The 14,784-nt window shown below is 38.7% G+C and overlaps 1 protein-coding gene across 5 annotated transcripts in view; it reads right to left on the bottom strand.

Moving 5' to 3' along the window:
• Positions 1 to 3,541: 3,541 nt before the first annotated feature.
• The window catches only part of LOC106093483 (RYamide receptor), an 814,074-nt gene continuing 802,831 nt past the window's right edge, over positions 3,542 to 14,784 (bottom strand). For 3 of the 5 annotated variants that reach the window (XM_059363997.1, XM_059364000.1, XM_059363998.1), the window contains exons 9-10: positions 9,945 to 10,036; positions 3,542 to 9,496 (exon numbers count right to left, since the gene is read on the bottom strand). In XM_059363997.1, coding sequence (XP_059219980.1) covers positions 9,441 to 9,496; positions 9,945 to 10,036 — 148 coding nt within the window. In that variant the 3' untranslated portion in view covers positions 3,542 to 9,440. The remainder of the gene's footprint in view (positions 9,497 to 9,944; positions 10,037 to 14,784) is intronic. The other 2 variants (XM_059363999.1, XM_059364001.1) reach the window with 1 other exon arrangement.

Raw genomic sequence — 14,784 nt, 5'->3', positions numbered from 1 at the left:
TTGGTCCCATAAAGGGTTATTATACCCACCACTGAAGGATGGAGTATATTCATTTTGACATTCCCTTTGCAACACATCGAAATATCCATTTCCGACCCTATAAAGTATATATTGTCGGTCAGTGTAAAAACCTAAGACGATCTGGGCATGTCCGTCCCTCGACATCCAAAATTTGACATACATGATGTTGGCTGTTCTAAGTTCAACCCGGCTGCATGAGATAAAAACGGATGCAGTTAGCAGCTTGCATTTGAAAGAAAATGATATTCGGAAGGCTTTCCGAACTGAGATTTCTACTTACGTCGAATTTATCATTTTTACACATTCCAAATTTGTATTATATATTTCAATGAAATTTATTTATTCAAACTTTAAAATTAAATTATATTACAATTTGCTTTACAGACATTTGATCACATATCTTATATATAATTCCGTATACATTTACGTATATATATATGTAAACATTAACTATATAATCATTGAATAAACAATGGATAACTATAAACACATACTCTGATTTATAAAAATGTTGTTTCAAGCCCCTATTGATTTCATATTTGTGTAAGCTAATGCTGGACACTTTAATTATACAAATGTGATTATTTAGTTATTACAGATATGCTTACACAGATATATTTGAACATAGATACACTCAGACATTGATAACGAGCATCTACATTCATACACCTAACGACTATAAACATACAAAATATAATTCAAGATTAATTGGAATTCCTAGCCAACTTAATAACATTAGTGAGGGGTGAGTGAAGAAATAAACAAAATGAGAGTGAGTGAAGAAATAAACAACAACAAAATCCTGTTAGGTTCGGCTAAGTCTTACATACCCACCAACATGGAATGCATGTGACACGTTCTTCAAGTGACTTTTTCTAATATGTAGGAGATCCATCAAGCTACGGATCGATATGGATAGCACTTTTCATGACTATACCACGTTTAAAATCTCAGCCAAATTGCACCCTTTAGAGGCTCATGAAGATTTACATAGGAGCTATATAAAAACATGGACCGATATGGCCCATTTACAACCCTAACTGACCTACACTAAAATGAAGTATTTGTGTATAATTTCAAGCGCATAGCTTTACTCTTTCGAAAGTTATCGTGCTTTCAACAGACAAACAGACGGACGGACATGGCTAAATCGACTTAGAATATCAAGATAATAAAGAATATATCTATACTTTGCAGGGTGTCAGATCAATATTTCGATGTATTACAAACGGAATGATGAAATGAGTATACCCTGTGGAGGAGGGTATAAAAATTTAAAATCAGAGTACTCTGTAAACATGACTATGACTTCTATCGTTCACATGCATATGTATGCTATTTATATGCCAGATCTGGATTATCTTTGAAACTAAAAGTCAAAAGACCAAATAAAGGCAAAAAGGCAACTAAAGTTGAAAAGTAACAAAAAAGAATGTGCTAAGTTCAGCCGCGACTATTATTATTTACACACTTCCGTAGATTCCGATAAAAATTTGCACTTATTAACTTAGGTTAGGTTTAAGTGGCAGTCTGCCATCAGACTCATTTTGACATTTTCGTTCATTGTAATACCACAGGAACACTAGAAGGAAGATGCCTTCTAGTTCCAGCCGTTGAACCATCCAGATAGCTTTAAAAAGACCAATAGCTTGCGAATGTTCATATCCGCTAAATCAGACAGGTTCTCAAAGAAATGAGAACCTAATGTGGAACTGCTTCTGACTGCTTTTGCGGGATACACACACAGAAGGTTTTCTATAGTCTCTTCTTCTTCGATATCCTCACAGATTCTGCAAAAGTCGTTGTTGCAACCTTCAGCATGATTTCCGATTAGACAGTGACCTGTCATGACCGACACAATAACTGAGACGTCTGTTCTAGCCAATGACAGCAAAGCGGTAGACCTCTTCAAATCTAGATTAGGCTACATAGTTTTTGAATGCTCACTTATTAACTTAGCTGTATTAGAATTATTTTAGAGAATTCAAATCGGGTAATGATTACGGCTACTAGAGGCTCAAGATGTCATATCAATTTATTGACATATACCAGCATAGGTGGCATTTGGCGCGAGTGTTGGAATTCACTTACTGAATTTATGTCAAATCGGACAAAATTTTGATTTCTAGGACTGTCAAATCTGGGGATGTATGAGTTTATGGACCTATCTAGGTGGCATTTGATCTAAGTATTTTAGGACAAAGTGTACTTTACGTGCCAAATTTCAAACAAGTGCGTTAAATATTGACGATTCTAGGACAAATAGGGGGATTTTTTTCAAGAGAACAAATAGGGGTATCGCTTAATATGGTGGGCTATTTCTATTTGTGAAGCTATATGGGAGGCATTTAATGTAAATTTATATGAATTTTACATGAAGACCAGAAGTCGCAGAGAAGTGGGAGGTCTTCCACAGGGAGGAGAAGGAGCAAGGAACTATCTTTGTGGTTGGTTTTGATCAAGTCTCTGTGACAAGTTTGGCTAAGAATAAAGGCATGGCGCACTACAGAAGCAAAGCTGTCTTTTTCAAGATTGGGAAGACTAGGAAAGGCAGAAATTTTCGTTCTGCGACATCAGGCCATGCGACACCGCCCAACAAACAGGGGGCCGACAACGAGGCAATCACGGCATCTCATAATATTGGAAAGACTAGGAGAAGCAATGATCCTAATACTAAAATATCAGACAGTGTAGTGGCGAGAGACCAACACGGACCCACCACCGACTTAAAGATTCGGAATACTAACTAAAGATCCTAATATTGAAACATTAGGCAGCGCAGCGACAGGAGACTCAATGCAACCCAACGAACAGAAAACCGATGATGGTACCATCACCTACTCCCAAGAAACCCATTTACTTAAGATTTGAAAGGCTAAGACAGTCAAAGGTCCTAGTATTGAAACACCAGGCAGTACAGGAAATGGAAACCCAATAAAGCTTAACGAACAGGGACCCGACGATGGAACAATTAAGACTAGACTAGGCAAATAACCTAAAACGATGACATCAGGCAGTGCAGTGACAGGAAAGTCAATGCAGTCTAAAGAACTTGAAGAAGACGATGATATCATCACCTACTCCCAAGATGCCCACTTACTGGAGGGCCAATGATTGAGGTAATCCAGATAAACTGCTACACACGCTCTGATGGAGAAAATCAGCGAGGGCAAGATTCATATTGCCTTAATTCAGGAGCCATGGACGACCCGGAACAAAGTTTCTGGACTGAACCATATTAACTACCAATTATTCTATGCTAACACTGGTACTCGGCCGAGGACCTGCGTTATTTGTCATAAAATTTTGAATTATATATTTTCCCCAGAGTCGTCAACGTCGGTTGCAACAGTAGTGGAACAGGGAGACGGTGGAGCATACCTGGCATCATTTTATCTGTCTTTCGACTCTCCGACACCGCCACCCATGTCGGAGCTGCAACGGTTGGTGAGGAAAACAAAACAGGCCGAAAACGGGGTACTAATAGGGTGCGATGCGAACTCTCACCACATTTTTAGAGCAAAGACAACGGAGGACACGTTGAGGCTTTTGATGAAAACCCATTTTCCACAGGATACGAAAGGACTCACGGAGACACCGGAATCTTGGAATAATGACGTTGATCGAAGGTTTATAATAACGGAATTTATGGTGAAGGAATCCTTGAGGAGCTTCAAACGGCCTTTCTACTCAAAACCATGGAACGTATTGTGGACACCATGATAAAAAGCATGACATCCAGCGAACTGCTCAAATACAGACCGCATGCCTATGTCAAGGGGAGGTAGGGGATACTGCCCTGCACGAGGTTGTGCATAAAATAGAAGAATCCTTCGATGTCAAAACGTACACACTGTCAGTATGCATTGACATCGAGGGGGCTTTTCCCAATTTGCTGACCGACACACTGATCCAATCTTTATACCAGTACTGGGTGGACCCGGTCTTCAGAGACTGGATAAACCATATGCTAAGGAACAGGTGGATAAATTGTGTGTCTTATGGCATAAATATAAAGGAGAATGTGGCACAAGGCACGCCTTATGGGGGCCTTTTATCGCCACTCCTATGGGTGGGTATGGGAAGGATTTGAACCCGTCTGCTACACAGACGATGTTATAATACGTCTTAGGGATGAGGAACCGAACCAGCTATGAAGAAGGGCCGAACAGGTCTTGCATATGGCATATGACCATATATGATCTATTACGGATGCTGACTGAGGAGGGATATGAGCCCGTCTGCTTCGCGCTACGCAGGCGATCTTATAATACTGTTCACGAGGAAAACGAAGATGGGCCAATTTAACGCACCACATTTCCTCAATAAGACGATTTCAATATCTGACAAGGTCAAATACTTAGGTGTACGACAGGAGTATATTGAGAAGGCTCACAGATGTTGGGCAATATGTATTCGGGCTGTAGGCTCAAAATGGGACCTGAATCCTAGGATAGTCCACTGGCTCTACAGGAGCGTGATTAGACCAATATCTACTTACACTTTAGTAGTTTGGTGGAGCTATGGAGAAAAAGTGCAACATAAGGACCATACAACAGGTTCAGAGAACTTGTTGTCTTGGCAGAGGCGGAGCGATGAGGACCAGACCCACTAGAGCACTGGAGACTATTCTAGATATCCGACCCATTGATATGCATATTAAGTTTGAGGCAGCCACTACGCCTATGTGATTTAAGGCGATGGGAAAATGAATTGAGGATGGAGCAGCTCATACCATCGTGGTATAATCGAGGCTACGATAGGAAACCTGGAAGGAAGGGAAGAGGCTTCCGATCGGATACCTGAGGTTAACCTTGAGGTCGAGTGCGAGACACTGCTGCCAGCGGCACAGTCTTGTATTGACGGAACACAAGTATTGCCATCTGGAAAATCATGTTACACGGATGGTTTAAAGCAAGAGTGGGCCTGCGGGTGTATATTGCACCCTCTTTCCACCTAACCTAACCATACTTCGCATTTCAGACAAATCAGATGAAAATTTGGGCGTTTATGTGGTTAAATCGAGGGATTGGTTTATATAGGAACTATCTGAACTGATTCGTCCCAGTCACTAATGATGTACATAAATAACAGTTTTCTTTTCAAACTTTCCAGCGGATGACTTCATTTGTTATTTTGATTTGGACCGACGGTCGGGCAGCTAATGGTCTTGGCTATTTATGCTCGTACCACCGGCCCCTTATCTTTGAATGGCAACAAACCTTTTTAGCACCCGTTTCTAAAAAAACCCTAAACTCATCTAACAGGATCCTTACCAATAAATAGACTAAGACCAAAGTTTTCGGTGCAACCTGACCCCGCAGTACACGATTAAAGTCCTCTAATCAATGTCCTAATCAGTAGTCCTCACTACGGACAAGGCTAAAATGCTAAAAGACTAAAGTATTCAAATATCTGGAGACGTTGAGGAAGGAGGAAGCTAAAGACAGCGTTTTACATGCGATTACCATTTCATTGAAGACTTGTCTAAATTGTGGTCCGTTTGGTTTGACGGTGGGAACTATAAAACATCTATCTTCTCTTATTTTTACACCCATCACCGTAGGATGGGGGGTTTACTAACATATACATTCCCTTTGTAGCAACTCGAAATATTGATCTGCCACACCATAAAGTATACACATTCTGGATCGTCCTGATATTTTAAGTCGATCTAGTCATGTCCGTCCGTTTCTCTGTCTGTCAAAAGAACGATAGCGGTCGAACGAATAAATATATCCGCTTGTAATTTTGCACAGGGACTTCTTATTTATGTAGGTCGTTGGGGATTGCAAATGCGCCCAATCGGTTTAGATTTAACTATAGCCCCCCTATATACTGATCCCCAGATTTGACTTTTTCATCCTCAAGAAGCTTAAATTTTTGTCCGATTTGGCAATTTATGACTTCCAACACTCGTGCCAAGTATGGTTTAAATCGGTCCATAACCTGATATATATCTTCCACCGATCTCTCGATTTTACGTCTGGGTTCCTAAGATTCGCCCCGCCGAACTTAGCATGTTTTTACTTCTTCTAGTATTAATAACGAACAGAAAATTAGAACATCTTCCTTCGACTTTTTGAGAGAACATATATATATATATATATTATTCATCGGATTTTGATGGCAATTGTGGTAATGTTTACTAAATTCCCTCTTTGATGTAAGTAATTCGACGCTCCTATACTAACCACCAGTTAAAAAAAAGGATAAGACACTTATCAAGAAGGGCGTGTACGCCTTAGTTATTTAATATTTACAGCAAAAATGTACAAAGAAAACCAATCACGAAGTTTTTTTTTATTTCATCTTTTTTCCAATTAGAATAACGATTGATATTTTGCCATTTTCAATTAAAAATTTAATCAATCATTTTTTATTGAATCTGAAATATTTGTATACCAACCACCGATGTGTTGTGTTCGATGTAATGATTTCGATGCAACACATCGAAATATCCATTTGCTACTCTCCAAAGTATATTATTCTTGATCTTCTAAGAAATCTAAGACGAACTAGTCATATTCCTCCGTCTGTCCGTCCGTATGTTTAAATCACGCTACACTCTTTAAAAATAGAAATATTGAGCTGGAACTTGCACAGATTCTTTTTTTGTTCATGGACAGGTTAAGTTCGAAGATGGACTACATCGGACTATATCTTGATATAGCCCCCATACATACCAATCTTCCGATTTACGGTCTTAGGCCCTTTAAAACAACATTTATTATCCGATATCGCTTAAATTTGGGACAGTGAGTTGTGCGTGGCCCCTCGACATCCTTCTTTAATCTGGCCCAGATCGGTCCTATTTTGGATATAGAGACCGATCTCCCTATTTAATGTCTTAGGCCCATAAAAGGGGAATGTGTTAATTAATTTCGCTAAAATTTAGTTCTCTTAGTTACTTCGACATTTACGTCGTATATGGTCAAGATCGGGCTACATTTGGATATAGCTTTCTCAATTTATATATCTCCCAATTTAAGTTCTTGGAACAATGATGGCACGGTTATTACTCTATGGCGCAATGACACTGTGGGCTGTATTAGGCTTTCCGACATTCGAGTTCAATATTGTTCGGTGTATATTTGGATATAGCTGGCATAAACATATACCGATCTCCCGATTTAAGTTCTCAGGCCCATAAAGGTGAATTTTTTAACCGATGAATTCGGTACAATGAGTAGTGTTTTACTCTTACATAGTCTTCCTGAATATGGTGGAAATCGGACTATATTTAGATATAGCTGCTAGGTGTTCATAAGTGATGCATTAATCACCGTGTTATGACGAAAGGGGGGTAGTATATATATCCGAGGTGGTGGGTATCCATAGATCCCGGCCGGGCCGATCCTTTTTTTGTTGTTTATTAAAAGATGCGTTTGAACATTGTATCTTTTTCAATTAGATAAATATTTTTTTGAATCATTTTTAAACCCACCACTATAGGATGTTTGTAATACTTCGAATTATTCAATATGCCACCCCATAAAGAGACTGAGATATGTTTTCGACTGCTTCACCATAATACGGTTCTGCAGACGAAGATCCGGGCGGTCACGAAATGGATGAGGCGGTGTGGTGTTGAACCAAAGACGTTCAGTATGAACATCTTTACGGATAGTAAACTGGCCATCAGGGCAATAATCAACCAGGACGGTAAGTTCAAAAACAGTCTTGGATGGCACGATCCGCATCGTTTGGTAGCCAGGTAATAGCGGAGTAAGGGGGGAATGAAAGAGCATTTGTGAAGGTCGGAGGACTACCATCAATAAACTTGGTTAACCCGAAGCCTTTCGGGTCGACGCAGTCCGAGTAAGGGGCGTTGCCGACAAACATGCCTATAACGCTGTGAAACAGCGAAACGGCGGTAGGACGACGAAAATCCTATGCGGAGATACCAAAAATAAGTTAGAAGTAGGTCGGACTAGTAATCATAAGGGGGCCCATAGGACCACAAGCTCACTTATGAGCGGCTAGTGTTGGCATGTTTGGAGCATGTAGGGAGGATGATGAGACGTTGTAGCATTTCCTATGTCATTTTCCGGCTATTGCTGCTAAAAGACACTGACACTTAGGTGGGGGCACAATACCAGACATAAACCAACTTAGGGGCGTAGTATGGAAAATAATAAGTGATTTGGTAAGTAGGACGAAGCACAATTCGATATAGCTAGTTTTCCCATTATAGGTCATGGCCCCATAATGGGCGTGCTTATTACTTATTGAGTTGTAATAGACCTCTCTACAACCTTGTCTGATAGTCTACATCGGATATTATGATATAGTTATGTATTCATCTGATTTCGTTTAAATTTGAATAGAATATATATCCGAGTTCTGACTGACCAAACTAATAGATTTTTCTCCTCCCATTTGTCAAGATCATTGCGCGGTTTTAAAAAAAGTATGATGTCAGCAATACCATATGGACTTTGTTGTAATTAAATAAGAATTGCCTCCTCCTCTAGTTAACAACAGAAATCATGGTGCAAAATTTCAGCCAAGGCTCAAGAAGTACAATCGGGAAATCGCTTTATATGGGAGCATTAACTTAACATGGACCGATATATCGATAAGAAGTATCTGTGCAAAATTTTAAGCGTATTGCTGTATTCTTTTAGGCTCTATCGTGATTTCCACAGAATGATGGACAGACAGACAGAGGGACGGATATGGCTAGGACGACTCAGAATGTCAAAAAGATCACGAATAAATATATACATATACCTAAAGGATCACTGATACTCTAATGGTGTAGGGTCCATATTTCATTATATATAAATTGTTTTAACTCGCGAGGATTTTGATTGTATTTGTATAAAAATGAGAATAGAATTAATTCGATATTCGTATGACAACTAATCCTTACGAGATTTTTTATGAAAATTATTCACACAAGCCTGATTTTAGAACTTAAATTCAATTCAACAAGGACGGATTTTGAAAAGGAAAAATTAACAACTTGACGTGAAACAGATTGATTTCAACAAATTATTGCAATTTTCAAATGAGTTGAATCTCATGGACATTTTTGATATTACTGGTAAAAAATACATTGCCTTTTTATTTAAAACTTTTAATATGATTTGATTTTTTTCTCTTCACAACTTTTATTCCGGTAGAGCATAAAGTTAAAATCCATTATCATTAAATAGCAAATAATAAATTTAAATACTCTAACAAAGTCCTTAGCAGTTTAGCTTATTAATATCTTTAAAGCTAGTATGTATTTAAGCAATTATGTTTGGGATGACATCGCAAATCTGCAATCGAAATAAATGTTATGAAATGTTTGCTTTGCTTGCTATTCAGGTGTCCAGATAGCAAACATTGTGGTCCTGTGGTTAGTACGTGGAATTGAGTTGTTTACTCATGTTTCTTAATCGAAACTATCTGTGAATTCGATGGGTTTATGGTGGGGCTGGCACTACCGCAACACCGTTGTTTCCGCACATGAAGATTGACTCTGAAATGATTGAAAGAAGGCAGGTTTTAAAATTTCAGTTTTTTAGCACAATACAATATTGTAATTTATAATAATTTTTCCTTCACCACTTCATGGCAATATTTCGAACTGTATTAATTTAGATTAAATTTTGATGACATAAAAGAAGCTTAACTCAGCTAGGGGTATACTCTACAGTGGATCTTCCATAATACCCACTATCATTGTTTATATGATGGCTATATCCAAATATTCGATACACATGGATTACTACTCGAAATTGAGTCTTCCTTTGCAAAAAATACATAGGCAGGTAAATGGATATACCTCGTAGGGCTCAAAAAGTGGTGTTGCCGTTACCTTATTAATGGGTCCCTCAAAAAATGCACTACGTTTTAAAAAATTTTTTAGAGATCAGTGGTGTCGGTTTATTAGTTTAGCATTTAATTGTAGCGGTTCATAAACTTACCACTTGCATAGAATTCGTGCGCAGCTTTCTCCTTGTGCTGATGAATGTGGTGCATGTGTTCACACGCTGCAGGTGGAACGCATCGTCTGTTCCTTCAATTAAATTAAAACAAGAAAAAAAATACAAAACAATATTTTCAAATTTATTAACAGTTCATAACTCAAAGAGATTAACAACTTGAAGCAAATTTTTCTTTTTCATTTATGCGTAATAAATTACTCTAACACCTATATAGTATTATTTGGTGCAACTGTTAATGTAAGAATTTAGTGTTCTATCCTAAGACGATACTAATTCCTCATCCGTTTAAATGGCCTATACTATATGGTGCAACTTAAACAAAGATTTAAACTCGTTAGTTGCCACTAACTAATTCAGAAACCAAGATTTGATTGGTTAAACAAATTCTTTCTCCAACTTCATTGTTAATGAAGGCCATGTGGAATATACACTGTCACTCATATAAATTGAAAGTACTCAATTAATACAATTATATTAATTATTGTTATACCCTCCACCATAGGATGGGGGTATACTAATTGCGTCATTCTGTTTGTAACTACTCGAAATATTCGCCTGAGACCCCATAAAGTATATATATTCTTGATCGTCGTGACATTTTATGTCGATATAGCCACGTCCGCCCGTCCGCCCGTCCGTCCGTCTGTCTGTCGAAAGTTCGCTAACTTTCTAAGGAGTAAAACTAGCCGCTTGAAATTTTGCACAAATACTTCTTATTAATGTAGGTCGGTTGGGATTGTAAATGAGCCTTATCGGTCCATGTTTTGATATAGCTGCCATATAAACCGATCTTGGGTCTTGACTTCTTGAGCCTCTAGAGTGGGCAATTCTTATCTGATTTGACTGATGTGGTGTTTTGGTATCTTTTCCAACAATTGCGCCAAGTATGATTCAAATCGGTTCATAATCTGATATATCTGTTAAATAAACCGATCTTGGATCTTGACTTCTTGAGTCACTAGATGATTTAGCTAAAATTTTGCATGAGGTGTTTTGTAATGACTTCTAATTACTGTGCTAAGTATGGCGGAAATCGGTACATAACCTGATATAGCTGCAATATAAACCGATCTTGGTCTTGACTTCTTGAGCCTCTAGACGTTAGGCTAGGTTAGGTCGAAAAGAGGGTGCAGATATTAATCCGCCCCATACCACTATGGGCATACATCAAAGCCAGAAATCGGCTTGTTGTGTGCTCAAAAAACTATAAAGTAACCTCTAAAAATTTTTAAGTTAGGAATTCCGTGCTATTTCCCTAATTGTCTACAATATCACTCCCCTAAGTTGGTTCATGTCAGATATTGTGTCTCCACCTAAGTACCGGTATCTGTTGGATGCGAAAGCCGAACAATGGCAAAGGAAATGCTCCAACGTCTCATCAACTTCCTCGCATGCCCTACACATGCTATCACTTGCCGCATGGATTTTATATAAGTGAGCTGGTAGTCCTATGTATCCCGATATGATACCAATAGCTTTACTGGCCTCCTTCTTCCTTCCTCTCAGTAATAGCCTCGTCTTTTCACGATCTGGATCCCCCCACAGGATTTTCGCCGTCCTACCGACCGTTTCGCTGTTCCACAATGTTGCATGTGCATTCGTCGACCACTCCCTTAACTCGGACTGTGTCGACCCGAAAGGCTTCGGGTTAACCATGTTTATTGACGGCTGTCCTCTTACCTGATATAGCTGTCATATAAGCCGATCTTTGGCCTTGACTTCTTGAGCTACTAGAGGGCGTAATTCTTGTCCGATTTGAATGAATTTTTGCACGAAATATTTTGTTATGATATCCAACAACTGTGCCAAGTATGGTTCAAATCGGTTCATAACCTGATATAGCTGCCTTATAAACCGATTTGCTGTCTTGACTTCTTGAGCCTCTAAAGGTCGCAATTATTATACGATTTGCCTGAAATTTTGTACGACGGATCCTTTCATGACCATCAACATACGTGTTTATTATGGTCTGAGTCGGTCTGTAGCCTGATACAGCTTCCATATAAATCGATCTCTCTTGAGCCCACAAAGAGCGCAATTCTTATTCGAATTGGCTGACATTTTACACAGGTCTCCAACATATAATTTAATTGTGGTCCAAACCGGACCATATCTTGATATCGCTCTAATAGCAGAGCAAATCTTTTCTTATATTCTTTTTTTTTTTTGCCTAAGAAGAGATGCCGGGAAAAGATCTCGACAAATGCGATCCATGGTGGAGGGTATATAAGATTCGGCCCGGCCGAACTTAGCACGCTTTTACTTGTTTTTTATTATTTTACACTTATATAAATTAAAACTTAACAAATTTAAAAATATATAGCTCCGAGGCATCGGTACTTCCAAAATCATTACTTGGAGTGTTTGGGAGAAAAATCCTTCGTAAAATTGTTGCGTTAATGGAGATTATAGGCGTCGTATGAACCACGAGCTGTATTAAGATGATAGCCTAGTTAAACACTTAAAAATACATCTGGAGCTTCTTCATCCCTTCTGACAATATGACGTAGCCATCACATTGTCAGAAGGAATGAAGAAGCTCCGGCAAAAAAGTTTTTTGAAAGCGACCATAATAGAAAACGCAAATGGGAAGACCAAAACTCTGATGGAGTGACCAAGTGAAGAGCGACATCGGCAAACTGGATGTCAGAGATTGGAGAAGAAGCGCAGAAGATCGAAGCACTTGGACAACGTTCGGCTAGGGGAATACATTTTCTGTAATGGCCAATTAAGGTAAGTAAGAAATTTCAAAAAAAAAATATTGAAAAATCAGATCCATTTTATAAAATAACAAGTAAGAGCGTGCCAAGTTCGGCCGGGCCGAATCTTATACACCCTTCATCAAAGATCGCATTTGGCGAGTTCTTTGCGCTGTATCTCTTTTTAGGCAAACAAAGAATAATGGATAAGAATTGTCATGCTATTGGAGATTTATCAAGTCCTAGTCCGAATCGGACCATAAGTAAATTGAATTGCGCCTTGTAGGGGCTCAAGAAGCGTATTCGGGAGATCGACTTAGACCACATTGAATACGTATGTTGAAGGCCGTTAAATTTCAGCCAAATCGGGTAAGAATTGCACCTTCAAGAAGTCAAGATCCAAGATCGGTTTATATGGCAGCTATATCAAGTTATGGACCGATTTCAACTATACTCAGCACAGTTGTTGGAAATTATACGAAAAAACCACGTGCAAAATCTCAGCCTAATTGCCCCCTCTAGATGCTCAAGAAGTCAAGACCCAAGATCGGTTTATAAGGCAGCTATATCAAAGCTGGACCGATTTGGATCATTTAAAATCGCAACCAACCTACTATTTGTGCAAAATTTCAAGCAGCTAGCTTGACTCATTCGAACGTAAGCGTGCTTTCGACAGACGGACGGCTAAATCGACTTAGAATGTCATGGCGATCAAGAATATATATACTTTATAGGGTCTTAGATGCATATTTAGAGGTGTTAGTATACCCCCTTCCTATGGTGGAGGGTATAATAAGGACAATACAGCGAAAATAAAACAAAGTCATAAATTCTAGTAAAATATTTGCGTCGTTTGAATAGAAGTTCCTATGATTTGATCAGTCTTTGATTAAAAGATACTGATGAACGTTCAAAAAATTATAGTTTCAGCCAAACAGAGTTAAAAGAAACCCTAAAAAAGAAAAATAGTCCGAGCTATGCCCTCGAGTGTAAAAGAAGCACCCAAATTATGGCCTGTAAGGAATTTAGATTTTTAATTCACTATAAAGCCAAAAAGTGCAAACTAGTTATAGCTGAAATTTTAAGAGACATTCAACAATGATGTCGAAAATGCCAAAATTCGATCCGAAAAAGCGTTTACAAATGCTGACAACAAAACTTAAATATCGTATATTAAGCTTCCGAAATCAAGCTAAATTTTGGCATTCATTTATGTGTATCGAAAGCAAACGGTTTTTTTTATGAGTCGTGTTTGAAAAGCACATAGGTTAGGTTAGGTTGAAAAGAGGGTGCAGATATTAATCTGCCCCCCTGCATGCCACTTTAAGGAGTAATTTTTATACCCACCACCGAAGGATGGGTGTATATTCATTTTGTAATACCGTTAGCAACACATCGACATACTTCTTCATTTTGGCTCAGATCGGTCCAGATTTGGATATTGCTGCCATATGAGCGATTTCTCGATTTAGGGCTTTGACGCATAATCGGCGCATTTATGGTCCGATGTCGCCGAAATTTAAGCCGGCCAACACATTTCTGCAATATGGCACAGTTCGGTCAAGATTTGGATATAGCTGCCATATAGACCGATCTCTCGATTTAAGGTTTTGAGCCCATAAAAGGTGTATTCATTGTCCGATTTCGTCGAACTTTGGGACAGTGAGTTGTGTTAGAACCATCGACATCTTTCTTCAATTTTGCCCAGATTGGATTTGGATATAGCTGCTATATAGACCGATATCTCGATTTAAAGTCTTGGCCCCATAAAAAGTGCAGTTATAATCCGATTTCACTGAAATTTGACACAGTGACTTATGTTAGGCTTTTCGACATCCGTGTCGTATATGGTTCAGATCGTTTTATTTTTAGATATAGCTACTAAAAAGACCAATATTTTGTTATATCCATAGTGATACCACAGTTGCTACAGACCAGGTCTCTGATGGGAGTTGAACCCACGACCTCCACACTGGTAATCCGAGCACGCTACCAACCCTGCTAAAGAGGCGACCAAATATGTGGGTAAAGCAATATAATTTATAAGCTGAAAACTATCTAATTATATGAAGCCATCCACCGGAAATGAGAAGTGGAATCAGTTCTAAGCTCAGAGATGT

This window comes from Stomoxys calcitrans, chromosome 2, assembly GCF_963082655.1.
Source record: "Stomoxys calcitrans chromosome 2, idStoCalc2.1, whole genome shotgun sequence".
NCBI classification, from domain to species: Eukaryota; Metazoa; Arthropoda; class Insecta; order Diptera; family Muscidae; genus Stomoxys; species Stomoxys calcitrans.
The sequence above is the reverse complement of the archived record's forward strand: the minus strand, read 5'-3'. Positions and strand labels throughout refer to the sequence as shown.